General features: G+C 32.8%; 1 protein-coding gene across 1 annotated transcript in view; it reads right to left on the bottom strand.

Annotated features, from left to right (window-relative positions):
• LOC141686312 (pleiotropic drug resistance protein 3-like) overlaps positions 1 to 23,925 on the bottom strand; it is a 35,971-nt gene extending 12,046 nt beyond the window's left edge. Inside the window, exon 1 of the mRNA XM_074491354.1 lies at positions 23,698 to 23,925. Coding sequence (XP_074347455.1) covers positions 23,698 to 23,925 — 228 coding nt within the window. The remainder of the gene's footprint in view (positions 1 to 23,697) is intronic.
• Between the last annotated feature and the right edge of the window lie 1,084 nt (positions 23,926 to 25,009).

The following is a 25,009-nucleotide window of genomic DNA, read 5'->3' as shown; positions in this document are numbered from 1 at the left end:
TTCGTACTTTTCAGAATATTTTTAACTGTTTTTAAATCTTAAATGTTTTTAAATATTTTTGTTACGTAAAATTTGGATCTAAGGAATATTTTTAGATATAATAATTCCCCGCTAGGTATGTCTTTTGAACTCGTTAGTAATTGCGTATAGTTCTGGAACTAGATTATGATACTTTCCTAGGGCGTGCTTCACACAATTTATGATACCTTAGTAGGGGGCGCATTACCGACACTAATGAACTTATGACACTGTGTCATCGGATATTTGTGACCTTAGCGAACTGCAGAATTTATTATATCTTTATTTTTGAATCTGTGATTTACGAACTACCGAAATTCTGAATTATGATTTATGAAATATTTTGTAAACTCACTTGATCCTCTGGTTAGTTCGATAGTTTCTTACTGAACTGTGTAGCTCATTACTTCTAAATTTCTCAAGTACTTAGCGACGAGGTTGCTTTTAGGAAGGAGTAAAGTTAATTTATGTCACTTATTAATGTTCGAGTTTTAGCTATTTGGATTTAAGGAGCTGCGTCTCTCATTTAGCTTTTAATTTGGATTTTGTTATTTAATTTTGGTCTGGACTTAAATAGTTTTGCGACCTTTTGGAAATTCGTTCAATAAATTTATGAAAGTTGGATTTTATTTTAAAATGATACAATTGTATTTTAGTTCCGCTTTTGAATAACAGTCTGAAAAAGTGCGGGCTGTTACAGTTGGTATCAGAGCTAATATCTCTTCGGAGTGTATTAGGTATGGGACTAGTACATTTCCAATGTAGTCATACCTTCAGCCATCAGGATAATGTCGTCAAATAGGCTAAAAGTCTCTGGTGCTGGCTGAAATAGTGACACCGATACCAATGTAGTGTATAGGCAAGTAACAATTTGAAAAGTGGCTGAACTATCTAAACCATTTGATATTACATCCTTAAGAACTTTAATAGGACCAATTAGCATTTTTTTTCCTAGTACAGAGAAGCATAGGGGAAATTATGTTAGTACTTTATTAGATGAAACCAATCCTAGTTAATCCTTCAAGACACTGACATTAATCGTTTCGCTGGATATGTCTATTAGTGTAAAGTTGTATAACTGAATATTTGCGAGCATGAGGTTTGTAATCGTTTATGTGGTTCTTTGCTTTGATAGCTCAAATTTAATTATACATGTTGACACATGTATAATATATGAAAGTGTACCCTTATGTCATATATTTCAAAAGTATCTGAAGAGAGACTTAGTACTCTGATAATGATAATGTATTATTTTTTCTACCCAACTTGGACAGTCTTAAGCTATATTTTTTAAATTTAAATATGATTTTTGAGCCAAACGTGAGTGTTGTGCAATATAATTTGTTGTAAATATTTTCTTTTGACCACTTGACATTATTCTTCTCGTTGCATCACCCATCACTATTTCAGTGCAGGCATCCAGTCCCAGTATATGACTGGTGAAATTGATTGTATCTGTTTTAGTTTTAGTTATGAAAAAGTGTATGTAAGTTTGCTTTTTAATGTATAATTTATTGAAAATCTGTTGTCAATCTTTTCTTTTGACCACCTAATATTCCTCTTTTCATTGCATCTCCCACTAGTGCGCGCAGACATCCAGTCCGAGTATTTGAATGGTGAAATTATATGATTTGAGAATGTATGTCTTTTAGTTTAATTACGAAAAAAGCGTATGTAAGTTGGTGCTTTTTATTTGTTGTAGTACAATACCTTTAATGTATAGTCAGTCCGTAGAGTTTCTAGTAGCCCTTTGGTAGTTACTTCATGTTTTGTTCACTTTATTAGTGACATTATTTTGTATTAAATTATTTGATGAGTGAAATAAAGAGTTGCGGATCTTTTTTTTGGCCAAATCCATTGATGCGGCTTTAAAAAGTAAAAAACAAAAATATATTTACAAGTCATTTCCGATAGATTCATGTAGTAGTTTACTTACTATTCATATACAACATTCTGAAAAAAAAGCACAATCGCATATATATTTTTTGTAATGACTACAGAAAGAAAAAATCACATTTACATACAGAAATAAGTTTGCTTTCAATGTATAGAGACTGATGCCATTACATAAAAACCACCATAGAGTTAAGTTGACCTGACCTGACCAAAACCACCATAGAGTTAAGTTGACGTGAGCTGACCAACGTTTTTGATTTACTCAAAACTGTGCAGGAATAAACATAAAAAAACTCAGTTATTCAATGCATTCCTGGACCCTTTTATAGTCCATAGGGTTTAGCTGGAATTCCAAAATGATTTCTATTTTAATAAATTCAAAATATAGGGCTGCAATTCTCTGACTTGTGTCTGTTAATCTTCTTTTCTCTTCTCCCTACCAAACACTGCCCTGGATCTAAAATTTAAAGCCCTTTCCAAATTGTCTTGAAATTCTTGGCAAACGAACATCCCTCAATTACTATATCATACTCTGTCATGAATTTCTCAAGTTCTACGATATATGATTCCCTAAATTCAATGCAATTCTTAGAAAATCTCCCTTAAATAACTTTTGGGACCCGTGCTTGTGTAACTGATATAGCCAGTAACCCATGTAGTCCCACTCGCCATAATAATCAGGCAAGACCCTCCTTTTTAGTAAAGGCCAGAATTTTATAAAATCGTCCAAGTTCTCCTACTGCATAGGTATACGTATAACGTAAGAATTAAAACAAGCCAATTCAATTATATTAAGGACAATATAAAAAAATAACCAAATTTTTTTAAAAACTTAAAATGGGATCTTTGTCACAGCTGGGTCGAATGAATTGCACAGGGTTACACTTCTGAATTATCGCATAATCACGTCCTGCATAATAGAAAGGGTCAAGACTATGTAAAGCAAACACGGGATACGATGGTATACTAGGGTCTAAACTTTTGAAACTCGACTTAAAAGTCAATTCTATTAAATAAGAATTGATTTCTACACCAAGAATAGGAGGAATAGGTAGATGGCTATGAAAAATTTGCTCTCTTGTTTCTGTTTTTTAGTAAAAAAAGGAAAAAATAGTAAGCATAGAACACCTATCAAATATAGTTTTTGACAAAAAAATTTTGTTTAATATTTTAAAGAAAATGAAACGAACATCAAGATACCCATAAAAATATGCTGAAAATTAACAATTTTTTTAATATCTTGACAAAAAAGGGGAAGACAAACAAGAATCAATTAAATATGATAAAAAGAAGAAAACAAACAATTAAATATACAACTAAAGATAAAATCAAGTATATTAACAATGTACTTGATTACGATATTGTTTTCTACTTTCCCTTTTTCTTTTTCGTTTCTCCATTTTTTTCTTATTTCCTGTCATTAATCTTGAGTTTTTCCTAGGTAATTTTTTTTCTTTTATTTTTCCTGTACTGTTTTTTTTAACTTTTGAAAATGAATTTATAATAGTGCGTAAAAATTACCGTTGCACATTACAGTTTGTTGGGTTTGGCAATAGAAATTGGGTTCGGGACATTTACATGGGTAAACATTTTAAAAGCCCAAAATTAAATTGGCCTTCAGACCTACACATTAGTATTTTTGTTTAAATTTTTTAAAAGTCCAAAACAGCATTGGGTTTTGGGTCTGGGTATGTCATGTGTGTTTAAATATTTTAGAAACCAAAAATGAATTGGGATTTGGGCCTGAGTATATATACATATATACATGTGTCTTGTATATGGAGTTGTACAATATACTGTATACATCTAACTACTTAGAGAATTTTCAGATATATGAAGGGTACACCTAATCTAGGTATCTGGTATCCTATACATACGAGCTTTGATCTAATCGGTTATACAGATTTTGATTAAGCTGATTGTAAGATTGATCGGAAGAGTATTCAGAAAGCTGTCAGTGTCTTGAGAGAAGATTGGTTTCTTGGTTTAGTTAGAAGTATCATTCAGTTTCTACTTTTACTGCTGAAGCTGACTACGTTGTTGTTGGAAACTGTTGTTCTCAAATTCTTTAGATGAGAAACCAACTCCGAGACTATGGAATCATCTTTTAGGTATATTTGTCAACGTGACACATGTTTTAGCTATTGTCTTCATTTTAAGTCATTCCAACCGTAGTCAATTGTTTAGTAAAATTATAACTATCTAGAATTGATCTTCTATATTTGTTGATCCTCTTCCCGTCCTCTATATCATTCCACGTCATATCCAGCATTATTTTTCTTAATTTCCTCAAACTCTAGGTGTGCATGTATAACTCTTTTTCATCAACCAATTGAAATCCTAGGTATGTAATCTGCAACTAGTTGAATTCTAGGTTTGTACATGTATATATTATATACTATTATAATATAAAAATTATCTATATATTTATCATTATTATATTATATATGTATAGATGCACTATTTATATTTTTATTTTGAACATAATAAATATTATGTAACATTATGTATAAAAATGTTATTTTATTGTTAACTAAATTTTTAAAAATTCTAATTTAAAAGATATTTTTTAGTCATCATATATTTTATTTATATGTAGTAATGTTTGTTAATCATTTTTTTCAATTTTTTTTTAAGTATGTTATTATATTTTCAGTCAATCTTAATAAATATTTATTTTTATTTATAAAGTTTACTTTAAAATATTGACATAAATATAAAAATATTCTAGTATTAGCTAAAATTTTTAGCTTTTGCCCTTGACCCTTGGAGATGCTCTTATAGAAGAATTTATTTCTGCTTTCAAAAAGGTAGCTAAATCTATTTCTTCTATTGGGTCAAATATTTTAAAAGTCCAAATGTTCGGGCATTGGACTTGAGTGTGTATAGGCCTGGTTATGTATATATACATATATGATATGAAGTCGTACAGTGTATATCTACTTATAAGAGTACATGTTTACATTTTTGTTTGATTTCAATAATTTTGATTGAAGGAGGAAATTATATATTTTTATGTGTGTATGTGTTGTTTTGGTGTTTGATTTTGGTTTGTTGATGTGGGTTTTTGAATTCTTGGGTTTTTAATGGGTTTGGTGATTTTATTTTTTTATTTTTATGATTTATGTTTTTTATAAATTATTGATGATTGATTTATTGTTTGAGATGATCGTGATTGATGATTTGGAGGCATCTTGTTTAAAAGATAAGTCCGTTTTTCATTATTCTTTTTATTTTTGTTGTTGTTTATTTCACCTTTTCATAGAACTGGTGTCACGTGTTGTATCCTAAATTTATAAATTAAGTGTTTAAACAACATTTTTGAAATTTGATGGTTAAGGATTGTTGTGCGCCTGTTTGATAAAAATTTTACAAGAATTGTTAAAATTTTAGTTAGGTTGTAGTTGATATAAGAATCTATTTTAGTTGAATATTTTTGTACAATTACGTAATGGAGTTGTTAGTCTGGTAGTTTATTAAAGAGGTGATTAGGAGAGGACCATCGTTCGGTTGAATATTAGATGATAAAAGGGAAATGAATTAGAATTAATTACCAGTGCCAGATGTGCAACAGTAAGTTGAATGGTTCTATTCTTTTCTAATGCATATAAAAGGCCTGTATAAATAACTTATGTTCATCAAAAGTGTGCTTAATTGATGTTAACATGCAAGTTTTATCCGAAAATTTTATTAAGCAAATGATATTATATTATTATGTATATAATTTCTCTCAACTTTTCATTGATATCTTTCGATAAACTAATTTGTAATTGGGTTAAATCTCAAAGTGCTCACTAAACTGAAGGCCATATATTAAAAAAAATCACTCTAGTTACCGGGGTCTCATTTGTAACACTTTAGTTGAGAGTAATGACAACATCGTTAGTCAAGCTAGTTGACTGTTAGTCATGTTTCATTGACTTGACGGAAATAATTTTATCAACACCATCCACAGCTGGATAGACTTATAACACGTGTGATGCCACGTGAGGTTCAAATAAGCTCAATTAATATGCTAACTCGTACATACATATATTGAGTTTAAGTTTCAAACACAGAGAAGAACATGATAAAACTTCTTTTCTTCTTTCTTGATTTTTGGCCTGATAAGTAAACGAAGGAACTTCACATTATCCCGTAATATGATGCTCCTGTGACCCAGGATGCAACACCCTTAACAAGTGACAATTTGGGGTCTGGCACTAAGATTTTATAATTTAAATTCAATTTTGAATAATATATTTCTATTTATTTTTTAATCATTTCGTTATGTCTTTTTAAAAAAAATCATATTAACATTAAAAAAATTGATTGCTTTTAAAATAGAAGTTTTAATTATCTATCAATTTTAAATGAAAGATTTATATTTAAAAAACAAATCTTCTCATTTAATATGAAAATTTAACATTTTACTAATATAAAAGAATATTTGTTTTATAATGATTCTATTTAGCAAAATTTGTGTCTAATTTTAAAAAATTATAAAGAAAGATTTGATTTTAAAATCGAGAAACTTGTCTGAAAGATTGAAAATTGGTTTGTAATGTAGAGAACCATCCACGTGTTACAAGGTGTTTCCAACTATGATTTCCGTTAAGGTCAACCCAACTTCCGTCAAGTCATTTACGTTGACTAAGGGGGCTGTCATTACTCTCAACTACAGTGATGCATATGAGTCCCCGATAACTAGGATGAGTTTTTTGATATATGACCTTTAATTCAATGACCACTTTGAGATTTAACCCATTTGTAATTCGTCTCAGGGCTCGTTTCAGAATCATTTCTAAAAAACCTGCTCTTTTTGAAGAGACGGTGGGAAGCAACATCAATCCAATTGGAAAGCACTCATATGAAGATTTATGGAAGGTAATGTGGCACTAGGTTTTAATTTATTTTAATTGAAGTGATCAAAGCACTGGAAAAAGTTATATTTAAGAATGTAAACACTACAAGAAAAACGTCAATAGACAACGGTTATGCACTGATGTGAAAAATGCAAAAACCCGATATTTACGTGGGTGTAGTAAAAGGTCCCTATTTTTCACATCAGTTCTGGACCGATGTGAAAGATAATATAATACATCGTTTCTAAATAATAACCGATGTATTAAATATGCTAAGACATCGGTCACTAACTGATGTGTAAAAAAAGAAACGATGTCAATTGTACTTATACAACAACGCTTCTGTACATAAAAATGATGTATTTGACATATTAAGACATCACTCATTAATCGATGTCTATGATTACATATTTACTGATCATATATATACATATATAACCAAAATACCAAAAAAAATTAGCAAAATCAATCACATAAAAAATGATCAAAACTTTGATTTATCATTATCAAACTATTATAAAGCATCCCAACATACAACATTGTCGAAATTAAAAATATAATTCTCAAATATACAACATTATCAAGTCAAGTGGGATATAAAAAGCTATGCTGATAAGGAGGAGAGTTTCCTCTATTGACATCATTCTGCTTTTCACTAGTCCCTAATCCTCCTGTAAATGTTCATCAACTCCCTGATCATCCTGCAAATATTCATCAACATAAGACTTTCACAAGCACGTGCGATCAGTTCATAAAACTGCAAATAGTTGTCAAACACATAAACCTGACCACAGTATCCTTTATATCCAAATAGTTGCATAATACATTATCAAGACTAAATACGTTAATCTAAAAGATCTTTTGTTACTTTCTTTTACCAGAACTTCCAAACTGGTGATTTGCATCTGTTAGCATAACCATTATCGTTCGATAGCACTTAAATAAGTCTTAAATAAAGGCAGTTTCTACCTGGTCAAGTAAAAGAGATTTAATTTTGGGTTTTTTACTGCTAGAGATTTGAAGAAGTCTTCTGCCGTCATAGGTTCAAAGAGTGCATTTGGACCCAACTCAGATATAAGAAGCACAGAGATTGGTTGCATAAATTAAATTAGTAAAAACATAAGAATTATAAAACTACATTAAAGGTATTAATTGAATATCCAAGTCCAGCAAATTGGAGAAGGAATTTATGATACATTTTCAAGTAAGCAAACTTTTGTAAAACATCTCTTATTAGTAAAATATAGCTTCAAACCATCATCAAGCTGCCAACGAATAAAAGAGAAGAGAGAAACGTACATTAATGAACGAAATACATAAGATACTCTAATCAAGTAACAAAATACTCTAATCACACGACTAAAGTAGTATATATATCCATATACCCAAGCCTAATAATTTTTGAGAAATTTAAGCACTACTTTCATATCAAGGAAGAGTTACAAATAGTATATGCTAGTATTCTGAGAGAAAAACTAGCAGAATTAAAAGTGGTTAATATACAAGATTTACCGTCACTAGCAAATATGTGCTCTGGCTGGTGCATAGACTCGGTAGTTTCCAGGAAGGCTTTCAGATGTTCTGGAGCTCGAAAATGTAACCCCGGTAGAAGGCTATAATCTATTATTTGCTGAGACTCCGGATATTAAACTAGAGTGACTGAATATACAAGAAGGAAATATGAGTTGCAGCTAGGTGAATGTCTGACACAAGACACAGAGCACTTTTGAGTTAAACACAACAGATGCCTACAAATCATATTAAAACCTTGCTAGGTAATATATAAGTAATGCCACCCAGATAACATCCTAAGCAAAACCTGATAATGCATGTATAGACTGCGGTAATCATAATTAAAGAATAATAAACACGAAAAAAATCTCCCTATAGAACATAAAATTAAAACAAATAAAATTATTATTTTTCCTTCAATTGTATCTCTAATTTAGATAGCCTTTGATACTGTCAAACAGTAAGCTTTACAATCTAAGAAGTGGGAAATATGTCCTTTGATACTGTGAAGCAGTAAGCTTTAAGAAAGAAACATAGCTACATATAGCAACAACTAACCCTGTACCAATGTTGTAAGTCACCGTCATTCCAACTTTGGCAATTGAAAAGAATTGCAAGCCCTTTTGCTTGCTTCAATATAGCATATGGTATGGATTTCTCAGGTTTCAACGAGCCAACCTGGAAAGTGATAGCCCCACATGTTATGAATCATACAAGTGTTGCAAAACTAACTATTTAGTTATGAATCCATTTCAAATGTATCAAAATAATATCAAGTCATAAATAATAAACACATTAAATTTCTTAATACATACCTCTGGCTTTACTGTTAGAGTAGTTGTCATACTCTCTCTATGAGGAAGAATTTTTTTCACTTTGAATAGGATAACCCTCTAAAGTCAGAAGGTAATTTATAGTGCTTAACTGGGTAAAGCAAGAGGTACCAAAAGAATTAACTAAAGCCTAATTAGTCCAGAGCTAAGATGGCTACTCATCAGAGGGGAAAAGTTGACTGCAAAGATAATAAATAATTTTTAAATTTAACCAGATGGATATTTGTTCATATTGGCGAGCTTTAAACTAATAATCTTTATACATAACATTAAACACATCAGAAAATACCTTATCATAGCCTCAAATGGTATTTACAGCTTTATAGATTTCATACTCCATAAAATGGACCCACGGGAAATTAAGCCATGATCTCAGTGTACTGAGGTCTGTCAGATCATTGGTTACAAACATAATCATATTAGTTGTATGTTAGAAACATAGAAAATTGCCTGCTTGTTGAAGATATACTCTTATTAAGAATATGTCAGCTCATACAAATTCAAACTTACTAAACCCCTAAGCTCTGAACAGGAGCTCCGACATACAAATTCATATTACTAAACCCCTGAAAGTCAAAATCATACTAATCATACCCGAGATCAGTAAAATCAAAAGAAATACATAACAGGAGAAAATATATTAGAATTTTGATACCTCGAAGAGAAGCATTGGGGTAAAGATTATGAGCATGTCGGAGCAATATAAGGCGAAATGGACAAGGTGAAACATGAGGAGGCAACTGAGAAGTACTCCTGCAAAATACACTCTCAATTCTCCAGATTTGTCAAAAGAAGTCTATAGAAAAAAGATGAATTAAAAACCAAAAATTGAATTTTGAAAAGAATATTAGAATAAAACTTATTAATTGAGAGCAAGTTCTAGTTAGGATTCAACCTTTTTTGCACAAATCGACCAATATTCAACCTCCTTTGCAGCTAATCGACCATTTTTGTCGAAACCAAGGTTTTGATACATTGAAATCTAGGGTTTGAATTAGGAATTTCAAATCTAGGGTCCGAATAATGGGTTTAGTAAGTTACGGTTTTGATTTGGGGTTGAAGAATATATATGTTTGCATAATTTTTATACAGGTTTGTATTATGTTGGTGATTAGCAAGTAACCCCCAGATCTAGACCCTGGATTTGGAGGGCGTTACAATCATCGACGCGATGGCTGGATACAAGCTCTTGATGTTTCCAGATGCATAAATGGTTATAACTAGATTCAAGTTTATACTCCAGATGAAGAGAAGATAAATTTCATAACGGATAGAGACATATATTTCTACTTGGTTAGGCTATTTGGCCTAATGAGTTTTGGTGCAAGATTTTAACTTCTTGTGAACAAAATGTTTAAACTTCAATTTGGACATACAATGTGACAACTTCTAGATATTTGAAAATTGTACACATTTAAGAAAACTATGACGCTGTACTCATTTTAATCGATGATGTCATTGGACGAGGGGCGTACGAATGGTCTAGACTTGACGGTAAACATGTTCCAAGGAGGTGATATATTCTCCATTCGAAAGCATACTACAAGTAATCTCTTTTCATACTTCTTTGTCATTTATTTTTTAGTTACTTTTGAATAATTCTTTAGAACATTATGCCAGTTGTCTTCAATTTCCTAGAGTTGCTATCAGTTTCCATCTTTTAGTTACTTCTTTGATGAATTTTGTTAGATGTTTGGTTGACGGTTTTCCATAATAAATTAATTCATATCTCACTCGTGTAAAGTTGGGACTCTGTTACTTTCTTTTGGCATGATATCATTCACGTTCTTATATTTCATACATTTTATTTATGCATGTTACTCACATATCATGATGTCATGTTGATTATTGTTATTTTACCCTTCAAACTTCACAAACATGTTTTAAGCTCTTAGATTGGCATGACATAACGAGACATAAATATCTGTATCTAATATGCATCAATTTTACCCTAGATTCACAAGTTGTTATACTGTCATGCATCATCATAAGATTACAATTTCTTGTCATTACGTCGTAACTATTGAATGTTGTCGTATTAATCAATCAATACCTTATGGCCAAATGTAAATTAGTTTATGTGCGTATAAATTAAAGTAATTTCTGATTGAACATATTTTGTGCCTGTTGTTATTGTTATTATTATTTTCATTATTTTTGTTATGACGTATCGAAATATACTTGTTTTATGATCAATAAATGATATTTTTGTCATGAGCAATATGCATGTGAATATAAGGTGTTTTATAATAAATTCGTCATGACGTGTCTATACACAAAGTTTAATGTATATGATGTCATCGAAGAGTGATAACCCACAAGTCTACGTAAAATCAGAACTATAGCCAGACCTTCATGATGACTATAAACACAAGACATATGAATGCATAATGTTGAGAGGGAAAATATAAGTATTCATCAAGAAAGGCTACTTGACAAAGAACATTTCGAGATGTGCGAAAGAGTACGACAAGAAGGAGACTACCTCCACCTCCATACTGAAAGAAGTCTACAACTAAAACAAATGAAGATGTTCGTGTTCACTTGGCCATGCCATCTAAGCTAAAGAGTGTGGGGAACCACGGACTTAGGGTGTTACTACGTTTTACGATAAAGATTACGAAAAGAGGATTACCTTGTTAATGGTTGATTCCACGCTCTTCTATTGTATTCCCAAATTCCCTTGAGCGAAGTGTGGCCTCCGTCTTCTCAAGTTATCCTCTCTTCTTGCTCCTTGGTGGCTACAATATGTTTTCACACAATTTCCAAGCAAGAAGAGAATAAGAATATATATAGGCTACAATAGGGACCATGGATAATTAGGTTGGGCCTTCTAATTACATCTTGAGCCTAGCCCAATGTAATTAAATATTAATTCAATCCACTAAAGAATTAATATTTGCACTACCTTTCCTAATACCGTAATTTAATTAATTCGGTTCCAATATTATTTGCTTATTAAATTCCCCATGTTTAAAATATCATATGTCCATTAATTAAATAAATTACTGATAATTTATTTAATTAATATCTTTTATCCTTGATCATCCACTCAACCTTTATTTAATTATGCCAGAAAAAATTCCACCTACAGGGTTTCACATAATTAAATCTTTTTGAGCTTTCAAGGGGACATCATTAACCCGAATATTATCAGGACATGGATTCCTTCAATAAATAATATCCACCATGTATATAATTCCATCACCCAAAATATAATGATATAATTCAAAAGAATTATTTCATATATAAATCAAAGCATGTAAATAATATACACGTGTCAATTACTATTTCCGGATTAAGAACCTAAGCATTAATAATAACATAAAATCTTAGTTCTTCTTCTTAATCAGTATTAAGGGAACAATTATAAATTTGATCTTGTTCAATATACACAAAGTATACTAGTATTATTTATTAGTCAATATAAACTAATCTAAATAATACTACAGCCATACCAGTGGATTGTCCAACACCACCTGTGCTGTGAACCTTATTATATTATATAACCGTATTTAACAATCTAATATTCTGTATCTCATTTGATACTAGATTGTTCACAATATATAATATTAGACAACATGTAAACATTCAAATGATTCTCAAATAAACTGGCCAGAAATAAATGTACATGCTTCAAATAAATATTTTCAGTATACACTAACAATCTCCCACTTATACTCAAAATATTCTATGTGTACATCAGTGTTTATTTAATCCACTATTACATAAAAATCTATGTGTCCATCCATCTGACTCCTATCGCTTCCACATGCTTGTCAAAAACCTTGGTTGGCAAGCTCTTTGTGAAAGGATCTGCTCGGTTGTCTTCTGATGATATGTGAGCCACAACTATATCCCCTCGCTTTACGATTCCTCGTATGAGATGATACTTACGTTCAATATATTTAGCTACTTTGTGGTCTCGCGGTTCCTTTGAATTTGCCACAGCACCAGTGTTATCACAATACACCGTCAAGCTCCTAGGCAAATTAGGTACCACATCTAAGTCCAAAAGGAAGTTCCTGAACCATACAGCCTCCTTGGCAGCCTCAGAGGCCGCCACGTACTCGGCCTCCATGGTGGAGTCTGCAATGCATTTCTGCTTTACACTCCTCCATATAACGGCTCCACCTCCCAAAGTAAAAACATATCCCGAGGTTGATTTCCTCTTATCCCTATCTGATTGGAAATCTGAATCAGTATATCCCAAAGGAAATAGATCTGAGGCCTTGTAAATTAACATATACTCCTTAGTCCTTCTCAGGTACTTGAGTATAGTTTTTACTGCACTCCAATGTTCCTGACCTGGGTTCGACTGATATCTACTAACCATGCCTACAGCAAAGCAGATGTCAGGCCTCGTACATAACATAGCATACATTAAGCTTCCACATGCTGAAGCATAAGGAACTGCTTTCATGCTCTCTATATCCTTAGGTGTCGAAGGACACTGCTTCTTAGATAGAGCAACTCCATGCTTAAAAGGTAAAAAACCTTTCTTGGAGTTCTGCATGTTAAAACGAGCTAATACTTCATCAATGTAGGGCTCTTGAGATAACGCCAACATCCTGTTCTTGCGATCCCTTATAACTTTGATCCCAAGGATGTATGCCGCTTCACCTAAGTCCTTCATGTCAAATTGTTTGAACAATCATGCCTCTACTGATGACAACATCTCAATATTGTTTCCAATGAGTAAAATATCATCTACATATAGTACTAGAAAAACCACCGCATTACCTTCACTTCTCTTATACACGCACGATTCGCTTGGACTTTGATCAAATCCATATGACTGGACTGCCTGATCAAAACGAATATTCCAGTCTCTAGAAGCTTGTTTAAGTCCATAAATAGACCTCTCAAGCTTACATATCAGATGCTCTTGGCCTTCCTTAATGAATCCTTTTGGTTACTGCATATAGATGGTTTCTTCAAGACTTCCATTAAGAAAAGCTGTCTTGACATCCATTTGCCAAATCTCATAATCGAGATGAGCTGCTATAGATAAAAGAATATGGATTGACTTAAGCATGACTACCGGTGAAAAGGTTTCCTCGTAATCGATACCTTCTTTCTGAGTATACCCTTTCGCAACAAGTCTTGCTTTCCAGGCTTTCACCATTTTATCTAATCCCCTCTTTTTCTTGTAGATCCACTTACATCCAATAGGTTTTATACCTTTGGGTGGTTCCACGAGCTCCCAGACCTGATTAGAAAACATTGATTCTATCTCAGATTCCATCGCCTTTTGCCAAAGATCTGTATCTTTGTCTTGTACTGCCTCTTCGTATGTACGGGGATCATCATCATGTTCACCAGGGACCAAGTCTGAAGACTCTCCCAAAAACATGAATCTATCAGGCTGTTGAACAACCCTCCCACTACGACGAGGCATTGGTGCGGTATTAGTGACAGGTTGTACATTATATTGTGGTTGTTCTACTTGTACTACAGCTTCATGGGTATTATTTGTCCCTCCCACTAGTTCCTCTAAAACGACACTACTCATGGGTTTGTGATTCATTATATAGTCCTCCTCCAAGAATCTTGCATTGGTGCTAACAATGACATCCCGATTCTTCGGACTATAAAATAAATATCCTTTCGTTCCCATGGGGTAGCCTACAAACAACCTTACTTCTGTACGAGATTCTAACTTAGTCGCGTTCTTGTTCAGCACATGTGCTGGACAACCCCATATTCGAATATGTCTCAGACTCGGTTTATCCCCGATCCATAATTCGAAGGGGGTTTTAGGAACCGACTTAGAAGGTACTAAGTTCAGAAGATAAGCTGCTATCTCTAAGGCATGTCCCCAAAACGACTTGGGTAAATCCGAATAACTCATCATCGATCTAACACTCTCTAAAAGAGTCCGGTTCCTTCTCTCTGCTACACCATTCTGCTGGGGTGTGCCTGATGCAGTTAACTGGGATTCTATTCCATTTTCTGATAAATATTCCCTAAATTCTCCAAGCAAGTATTCGCCACCACGATCTGATCGTAGTGACTTGATACTTTTATTAAGTCGCTTCTCCGTTTTAGCTTTGTACTCTTTGAACTTATCAAAGCACTCAGACTTACGGTGCAACAAATAAATGTACCCATATCTAGAATAATCATCAATGAAAGTGACAAAATATTCATAACCACCTCTTGCTTGGATATTCATGGGTCCACATAAATCAGAGTGAACCAATTCTAACAGTTGTTTGGCTCTATTCCCTTTTGCCTTGAAAGGCCTATTAGTCATTTTACCTTCCAAGCAGGATTCACAAACTGGAAATGGCTCCACTGCCAATGAGCTTAAAGGCCCGTCTACTATTAATATGACCTAATCTCAAGTGCCAAAGATATGTTTGGTTCAAACTAGAAGGTTCCTTTCTTTTAGTAGAGTTAGAAGATGTGTTGTTCAATTCCCTAAATTGCAGTTGCAGTGCAGGTTGACTAGGATTAATTATATACAAATTGTCTTGCAATGTACTAGAACATATAATTCGTTTATTCATCATAATAGAAATATTACGATCCAAACAAACATTATAACCATCCAAAGCAAGTTTAGAAACCGAAATTAAATTCCTTCTAAAAGAAGGTACATAAAGACAATTGTTCAAAACCAAAATCCTATAAGAACCAAAAGATAAATGAATAACTCCTACTGCAACTACTGCTACTTTCGTAGCATCTCCCATGAACACGTATATCTCACCATCTCTAAGCATTCTGGATAGTTGGAACCCCTGCATAGAATTACAAACATGATCAGTGGCTCCTGTATCTACACACCAAGTGCTCGTAGATATAGCCGCTATAAATGTTTCTGTAACTAGAGAAAGAGACATACCAGTATTGTTTGTCTTCTTAGGAAGAGGACAATCCTGTTTCCAGTGACCTGACTGTTTGCATCTGAAGTACTTTCCCTTAGACTTTTTCACACCACCCTGAACTCCCACTGCCTTCACAGCTTTCTGTTTCTGAGCCTTTTTCTTCTTCTTAATACCTTCCAGCTTAGAGGAAGAACCTTTCTCAGCCACATTCACTTGAACACTCTGCCGAAATAATCCTTCAGCTGCCTGAAGTTCTGTCAGCAGTTCCGCGAGACTATACTGCCTCTTGTTCATGTTATAATTCAAGCGGAACTGCTCAAAACTCTTGGACAAGCTCATAAGAATAATGTCAATCTGGGTTTCCCCGTCAAGTTCAGCACCAAGGATCTCTATCTCATTCAGATGAGACATCATCTTGAGAACATGATCCCTTACAGGTGTGCCTTCAGCCATCTGAGTGTTCATTAAAGCCTTCATGGCTACTTGCCTAGCAGCCCTATTCTGATCTCCAAAAAGTTCTTTGAGATTAAAGAGCATATCCGAAGCAGTGGCCATAGACTGATGCTGATGCTGCAAAACACCCGACATTGCTGCCAGAATGTAACATCGCGACATTTCATCAGACTTAATCCACCGTTTATAATACTCTTTCTCATCTTCAGGAGCATCAACAGCAGGCTGTTCAGGCTTGGGTTCATAAGTGCAAAACTTGTACTCCTCAGCAGTCAACACAATGTCCAAATTTTGTTTCCATTCAATATAGTTAGGTCCGGTAAGTTTGTTATCCTTAAGTATGGTGAATAGTGGATTAAAACCCATTTTATCCTGAGAATCATGCATAAAAACATCACATAAATAAGGGTGCATTAATTATTAAGATCTATTGATTCCTCTAACAATTATTAAAATTTAATGCACTAACATATAAACACCATAAGCTTCTGGTACGCCACGATGTGTGACATGTATACCACCTAATTTTGTTTAAATGTTACTTCGGTCCTATTACTAAACAATATGCCACGTTGGGGTGGACTATATTATTTTTCATAGCTAAGTGTATACCATCATCAAATCTTAAATTATTTGAAATCTATGGAACTTGGTACGCCACGATGGGTGGCGTGTATACCTTCCAATTATTCGTAATTTTGCCTTGAATAGAATACTTCAATTCAATATTCATCAATGGTTTGATTTCCAGGTAGTGGAGGAGTCACATCGGTCTCGCTTAAAACCCATAGCCTTACAAGTTCGATGAACCCGTTTTTGACAAAATCGCCCCAAATCAGAAATAAAGAAAATCCGTATTTATTCCTTTCAAAATTTATTAATTTAAGAAGTTTGTTCTAGTAATTTCTATAACATTCTAGACATCATAAATTACATGCCACGATGGGTGACGTATATATAATTTATATTCGTCTTTATGTTAAATTACCTACAACCAATAATGGAGACCATGGGATTTAATTTCATATTAATTCCCTCTCCCACTTAGAATTTTTTTTATTATTAAAATTGAGGAATTTTAAAATTAAATGGGGCCCTATGTTGTTATAATTATGTCTAATCATGCATTCAAAATACACACATAATTTTAGCAACATATAACATTTAATTAAAGCAATAAATAAAATTTATGTCCATGTCGTCCTAATTAAGTTAAACATGCAATTTTAAAAGAATTACACACATAATTAACGACACACATAATCAATAAATTAAAGCAATAATTAAAATTTAATGGAAAAAATTAAAATAAATTTTCCACTATTATGGCCCTTGAAAAAAAAATCCAGCTCTCAAAAAAAATCTGCCCCAAGCGCACCCCAACGCCCCAGCAGCCCCAGCAGTCCCAGCTGCCGCAGCACCCCCAGCAGCCCCAGCAGTCCCAGCTGCCGCAGCGGCCCCAGCAGCCCCAGCTGTCGCAGCGGCCGCAGCGCGCGCCTGTTGCTTTTCTATGAGTTTTGTTTTGATTTTGTTTGATCCAAACATCAACAGCAGCCCCTTGTAATCGCACAGCGGAACAAAAAACTACCGGAATTGATTTCCGATCGCACATAACTATTACAAAATACCCTGAACAATTACAAAAAAATAGATATAATACAAAACTAATTTTATAAAATCTATTCTAACACGATCAACCCTCGTGTAAATTACAACCACGATTAAACCACGTGGAAACCAAAACAAAAATTAACCACGATTAAACCACGTGGGATCCAAACACATAATTAAAATATACATGGCCATAATAGTGGATTAACAACCTGCATCAAAACCAATACAAGCAAAACACTATATACACGCATATATAATTACGACATGGACATTATATCATAAAACGTAGAACCCATTACCAGGCTCTTGATACCAATTGTTGGGAACCACGGATTTAGGGTGTTACTACGTTTTACGATAAAGATTACGAAAAGAGGATTACCTTGTTAATGGTTGATTCCATGCTCTTCTATTGTATTCCCAAATTCCCTTGAGCGAAGTGTGGCCTCCGTCTTCTCAAGTTATCCTCTCTTCTTGCTCCTTGGTGGCTACAATATGTTTTCACACAATTTCCAAGCAAGAAGAGAATAAGAATATATATAGGCTACAATAGGGACCATGGATAATTAGGTTGGACCTTCTAATTACATCTTGAGCCTAGCCCAATGTAATTAAATATTAATTCAATCCACTAAAGAATTAATATTTGCACTACCTTTCCTAATACCGTAATTTAATTAATTCGGTTCCAATATTATTTGCTTATTAAATCCCCCATGTTTAAAATATCATATGTCCATTAATTAAATAAATTACTGATAATTTATTTAATTAATATCTTTTATCCTTGATCATCCACTCAACCTTTATTTAATTATGCCAGAATAAATTCCACCTGCAGGGTTTCACATAATTAAATCTTTTTGAGCTTTCAAGGGGACATCATTAACCCGAATATTATCAGGACATGGATTCCTTCAATAAATAATATCCACCATGTATATAATTCCATCACCCAAAATATAATGATATAATTCAAAAGAATTATTTCATATATAAATCAAAGCATGTAAATAATATACACGTGTCAATTACTATTTCCAGATTAAGAACCTAAGCATTAATATTAACATAAAATCTTAGTTCTCCTTCTTAATCAGTATTAAGGGAACAATTCTAAATTTGATCATGTTCAATATACACAAAGTATACTAGTATTATTTATTAGTCAATATAAACTAATCTAAATAATACTACAGTCATATCAGTGGATTGTCCAACACCACCTGTGCTATGAACCTTATTATATTATATAACCGTATTTAACAATCTAATATTCTGTATCCCATTTGATACTAGATTGTTCACAATATATAATATTAGACAACATGTAAACATTCAAATGATTCTCAAATAAACTGGCCAGAAATAAATGTACATACTTCAAATAAATATTTTCAGTATACACCAACAAAGAGTGCATACAAACAATTTCGATGACTTATTGTGTTAATGAAGACATGAACTCTAGGAACATGATTGATCACGTCAAACACTTGACTGAAGCTTTTGAATTGACATGTCCAACATCATTCAAATATATCCAAATATTGACATGTTAACTAACTTCTTGGATTAAATTCATTAGATAAGTGCAAACTGTTCCACGAAATACTACAACAGAACAAAAGATTTTATTCGATGGAGCAACATGAAAAATATTCACACAATTAAAGGTGTACTTGAAAACTATGATCTCACAAACCCTGATGATTTTGTGGCTGATTTCAATCCAAGTCTTTTGACATAACTGAATTGAAAAGTGAAACAACACATGACAGCCACAAATGTCAATGGACATGATTGGGACTTGTCTTGAAATTACCACAAGGGGACACCAAAGCATACTCTACATGTCGTGATATCAAGGAGACGAACAACAAGGACATGCACGACACATCAAAAATTGGGTTACGAACCGCCATAAAGTTGACAACATGCGGTCACGAACCTTCACTAAATATGAATCATTTTAAAAAATGTGAAGAACAAAAGACGGGCAGAAGCTAGCTTAATTAAAAATTTCAATTTTTTACAAGTTGAATTTCATGTATTTGATATATGACGAGTTCCAAGAGAGTCCTACATACAATTTAACGTCTAAGCTGGAATATGAGAAACATTTAGACGTCTCAAAATATTCAATATTCCGATCATAGACGTCTCCAAACCAATAGTTGAGGTATATAACACCTTAGAAGAAATCAGGAAAGTTACAACCTGACACTAACACGACAGCTTGAATACAACAACTCAAATATTACTTAACAAGTAACATCCAATATCTCGACAAAGATAAAATAAGTTTGCTAAGAATGAAATCAGCTATGATATTATTATAAGGATGTTTGGAAACTAAACAAGCTTAACACTATGGCCGATTGACAGAAGATGACAACAATAAGGAACTCGTCCATGACTTGGATATAATCGATGAATGTCTTTATATGGTAAAAATATGAGTGATCTTGTATCTACAATGAGTGTCGAAAAGTTACAACAATAATGTATGAATTAAAAAACTTCAACAAGATTACCTTATCCTAAAAAAGGTATTCTTAAATACAATCAACAGAAGTGTCGGAAAATTTAGAGCCATACATGACCATTCATCATTGACAACATAACTAACGAGGAGCTTACTTCCTTATAATAATGGACGGGAACCAAATCTTGGAAAGATGAAATGCAATCCAGTTGAAGCTGTATCATGTTTAATGTCTTTGTGATAATCTTTTTTCAATAACTCTAGTATAGTATGTTCCTCTATGATGTACTTTCTTCTTTGTATTTTATTTCAACAAGTATGCAATATGTTTGCCTTCGATAATACATGATGTCTTCTTTACAACCGATATGTATTATGTGAAAGTATGTTTAATTATACATGTTCAATACAATAAACATCTTATATAATTTTTCACAATTCCTTAATACATATGTTAGACATATAATTTGATCTTTACGTCTTGCATTTAGTTAAGTTATTTGCATTACATATCATACATGATGCTAATACATAACGAGTACGATGCACAGGGAAATACCCCACACAGTAGACGAGGGGCATAGTATCTTGACTCTACTACTTTGAGAGGACTGATAATCTTCATAATCAAGGCACTTTAACCTTTTTTTGGTGAAAGGATAACCAGCAGATCCATACCTTGAAAACACTTGGGTAGCATCTTTTTGCAAAACCACACCTCTAGAGTCAATGACAAATGAGATAGGCACCATTTCCAGATGGGTATCGCTGACTATACCAAACATTTTTTCCAGCCGGTTCCTGGATTTCAAATCTGAGAATGGGATGGCAGTCTATGGCATTGCAGAAAATATTTCTTCAAAATTATTGAGTAGAATATGTTGATGTCGATTCTTGTATGTCAAGGCAAGTAAAACTATCCCCGACTACAATAAAGACAACCTCAAAGCCACCTTTCGACTCTTAACTTTTTGTATATATCTATTAAATGTGGATTTGGTCTCAAATTGTAGTGTCCTTTAACCAGTGATAGGAAATATAGAACAATATCCTTGCCATCCAGTTGCTCCTTTTTTATCTACAAATTCATAAAAGGAATAATCAGGCTACTAAGTGTTGTGGCTGAATTTCTGGCTAGCAGGTGATGATGACTTGAGAGCTCGACAACACAGGTGAGGACGTGAATATTGGTACTGGCCATAAGACGTGTACAACAGTTGTGTAACATGAAGACCTGGTCATTAACCATCCATGAAAATAGGGTGGATAGTTGAACTCTCAAACCTACTTTGTAGCAACTTATACCAGGAGTGGATACTGGAGATTAGGATTTGTTGGAAGCTTCCAAGGAGTATATAAATAGATAAGCTTACTTACACAAATGGAGGTAGACACATCTACACAATAACTAATACTAAAGTTATCTTCTCCACCCAAGAAACTCTCTCAGAACTCATCAAATATCACGTCTACTCGCTGGAACATTAGCCACTACAGAGTAACTTTAATCACCTATAAATACATGCCAAATAAAGAAAATACATCTCCCGACTGATCTACAACACACATACTTACACACACTTCTAATTAGATTAAAACTCTACTTCATCTTCTACACCCACTCTCTTCATTACTCACATCTTATATATAATCTCCATACATTATTTACATATATCCATAACTTACACACTTCTATTTACACAAAAACTCTAATACTCTCTCTATACTACCTAGTTTCTCACCTCATTATTAGATTAACATATGTATTTTATAATATCTCTTGATAATCAGCCCATAAACAATCTAAATCTAGACACCATACTATACACATCAACCTCAAGAAAAGTTCTCTCTATCCACATCGAATTTGGAACACACAAATGAGAAGTTTTACACTACTTTTCCCTAGTATCTTATTGATGGTGATCATTTGCAACATCATGTATATTATATTTTTTCTCAGCTGTGAGAAGGTCTACATAGCCGACGAGTACATGCACAGATGACAAGTAGGAACTTCACACTCACACATCCAAACAGCACATTCAAGATGTCCAAACTGCACACTCGACACGTTCAAACTGCTGCTCGACACGTCCAGACTGCATACTCAAAGAAGGAGCTTATCGCCATGTTTTCTTATTATTCCATTGGTTGTAATCACTTGTAATTATCTTGATATTGACTTAGTAGAATCATTTCGGTTGGGTATCGTCCCACCCGCGGTAGTTATCCTTTCACAGGGGTTTTCCGCGTCACCATTTGCTTATGTCGATTACGTTTATCGTTTTTATTCTTACTTTCTTGCTTTAATTACTTAAACACTAAATCGTATTAGACTTAACTTTTAACCCGCGAATTTTGGTAAAAACACTAAGCTATCAAATTTCTTTTAAAAATAGAATAATATCTTGTCCTCTTATATTAATATACCGCAAGTGCATCCTCCAATAGCAATATATAAAAGTTACAATACCATGAGGAGGAAGGACCTTGAGTATCCTAAGCTATAAAAAAATGGGATTACGAAAAGGGAATCACAGAAATGAAATCTATGCAAGCCAATGCTATTGTACAAATCAGATTTGAAGAAGATGGACATGAAGATTCTGAAAATTACTATCATTTTAATAGGAAGTCGATGACACACAAGCCGAGAGGCTGTTATTTTTCGTGAGTATAGGTGTGAGGCTACTCTAGGGACGAAGAATAAGAGGACAACATCAATTTTTATACGAAGACATATATATATTTTGATGACATGTCCACATACCGACATGATATACACCCAAAGATGGTGTCCGACTTCATCAGCTTGACATAATTACATATTGACATGAAGATCAATACGATGACTGAGTATAAGTTGGTGACATTTCTGGAGGTGTCCAACGGCTCTAACCTGGTGAATACAACTTTTACATGAATGGAAACAAAAAACACGACGACAACAGCCAAAACACCCAATAGTCGTCATGATGATTCTAATAAAATTGGTTAAGGTCAGGTTGATGATAATGGACGTGATTGGACATGACATGACACCAAAGATGGAGTCTGAATTGATTTAATTTCTTTTGAAAACAGAATAATATCTTGTCCTCTTATATGTATATACCGCAAGTGCATCCTCCAATAGCAATATATAAAAGTTATATTGATGCAACAATGCAAACATGAAAAAAAACAATTAAGAAACATACCTGTACATATTGATTTGTATCCTTGTATTTGATTAGAAAGTCTCTATCTTCAGTGAAAAGAAGGTCCTTCGGATTCACTGTATCACCAATTGCATAGGGTTTGTTCCCCTTTTTACCCTTATTCCTCTTCTTCTTCTTCCCCTTGGGTGGTTTCTCAATATGCTTTCTCATAAAAACCTTTGATGCAAAACCATCAGGTTTGTTGTTGTTTGTGTAACTTCTCGTCATCACTACCAGTTCTGTAACACAAATGTATGTATTCTGTAACAGAGAAAACTGGATGTGAGATTGTCCTATGGGATCTAGCACGAAATTATAAGAATGTTGAGTAAAATTTTAAACTTGTATTATTTTATAATTTTAAGTCAACTCTCTTAAATTTACAAAAATACCTCTACTATTATAATCTTGTAACCTAAGTAGTAATAATTGGAAGAGAATTGTGTAGATGAGTCGCGTGAAATCTCTTTTTATAGTAGTTAGTATATGTTATTTGTGTAAAATTCTATTCGAAATATGATTGTATGATTGATTATGGTTTAAAAGTTTCCAACCCGACAACAGATTGGTAATCTGATTTTCATATGTCGACGGTTTGTGCTTTTTTCAAAAAATATAATTCATGATTTAAAATTTGAAAGTATTGTATATGTGATAATTAAATTATTATTTTTAAGTTATTTATGTGTTTGTAAAATTTTACTTTTAAGTTGATGATAAGTTTGCTAAATCATAACTTATAAGTAAAAGTAAAATTTTAAAAAATTAAAATTTTATATAATAACTTTAATACATAAATATAAAATTTAAAACAAATATATTAAAGTACAAATTATTAAAAGTAAAAGAATTAAAAAATTAATTATTATGAGCAAAAATCTCATCATATTTTGTAATACACATATTATTTTATTATTTTTTAATATCAATTATATTCACATGTAACTTTTATTTTAAGATATTTAAATTAATTTAGTGATAAAAAATCAAATTTATTAATATCATTATGCAATTACAGTTAAACCTCGATAAATTAATACTCAATTATTAATATGTTTGTAATCTCAACTCGGGCCCTTTAGTATAAACTGATAATTCGCTATATTTATAAGATAATTTTTTTCATAAAAACATAAAAGTCCCATAAATATATAAATTAATTCAAAATTATATATTTATTCAAATATTCTATTTTAAAATAAGATCCTAACGTAAATTTGCTTTCTTATGAAATTGATTTATCCATGTATTGTATCTTTTTAGTGCATTTTGGAGCTATCATGTACAATAGGGGTGTACAGACAAACCGCTC

Source organism: Apium graveolens, chromosome 9 (assembly GCF_009905375.1).
Source record: "Apium graveolens cultivar Ventura chromosome 9, ASM990537v1, whole genome shotgun sequence".
NCBI classification, from domain to species: Eukaryota; Viridiplantae; Streptophyta; class Magnoliopsida; order Apiales; family Apiaceae; genus Apium; species Apium graveolens.
Note: the sequence above shows the minus strand (reverse complement) of the source record. Positions and strands in the feature narration are given on the sequence as shown.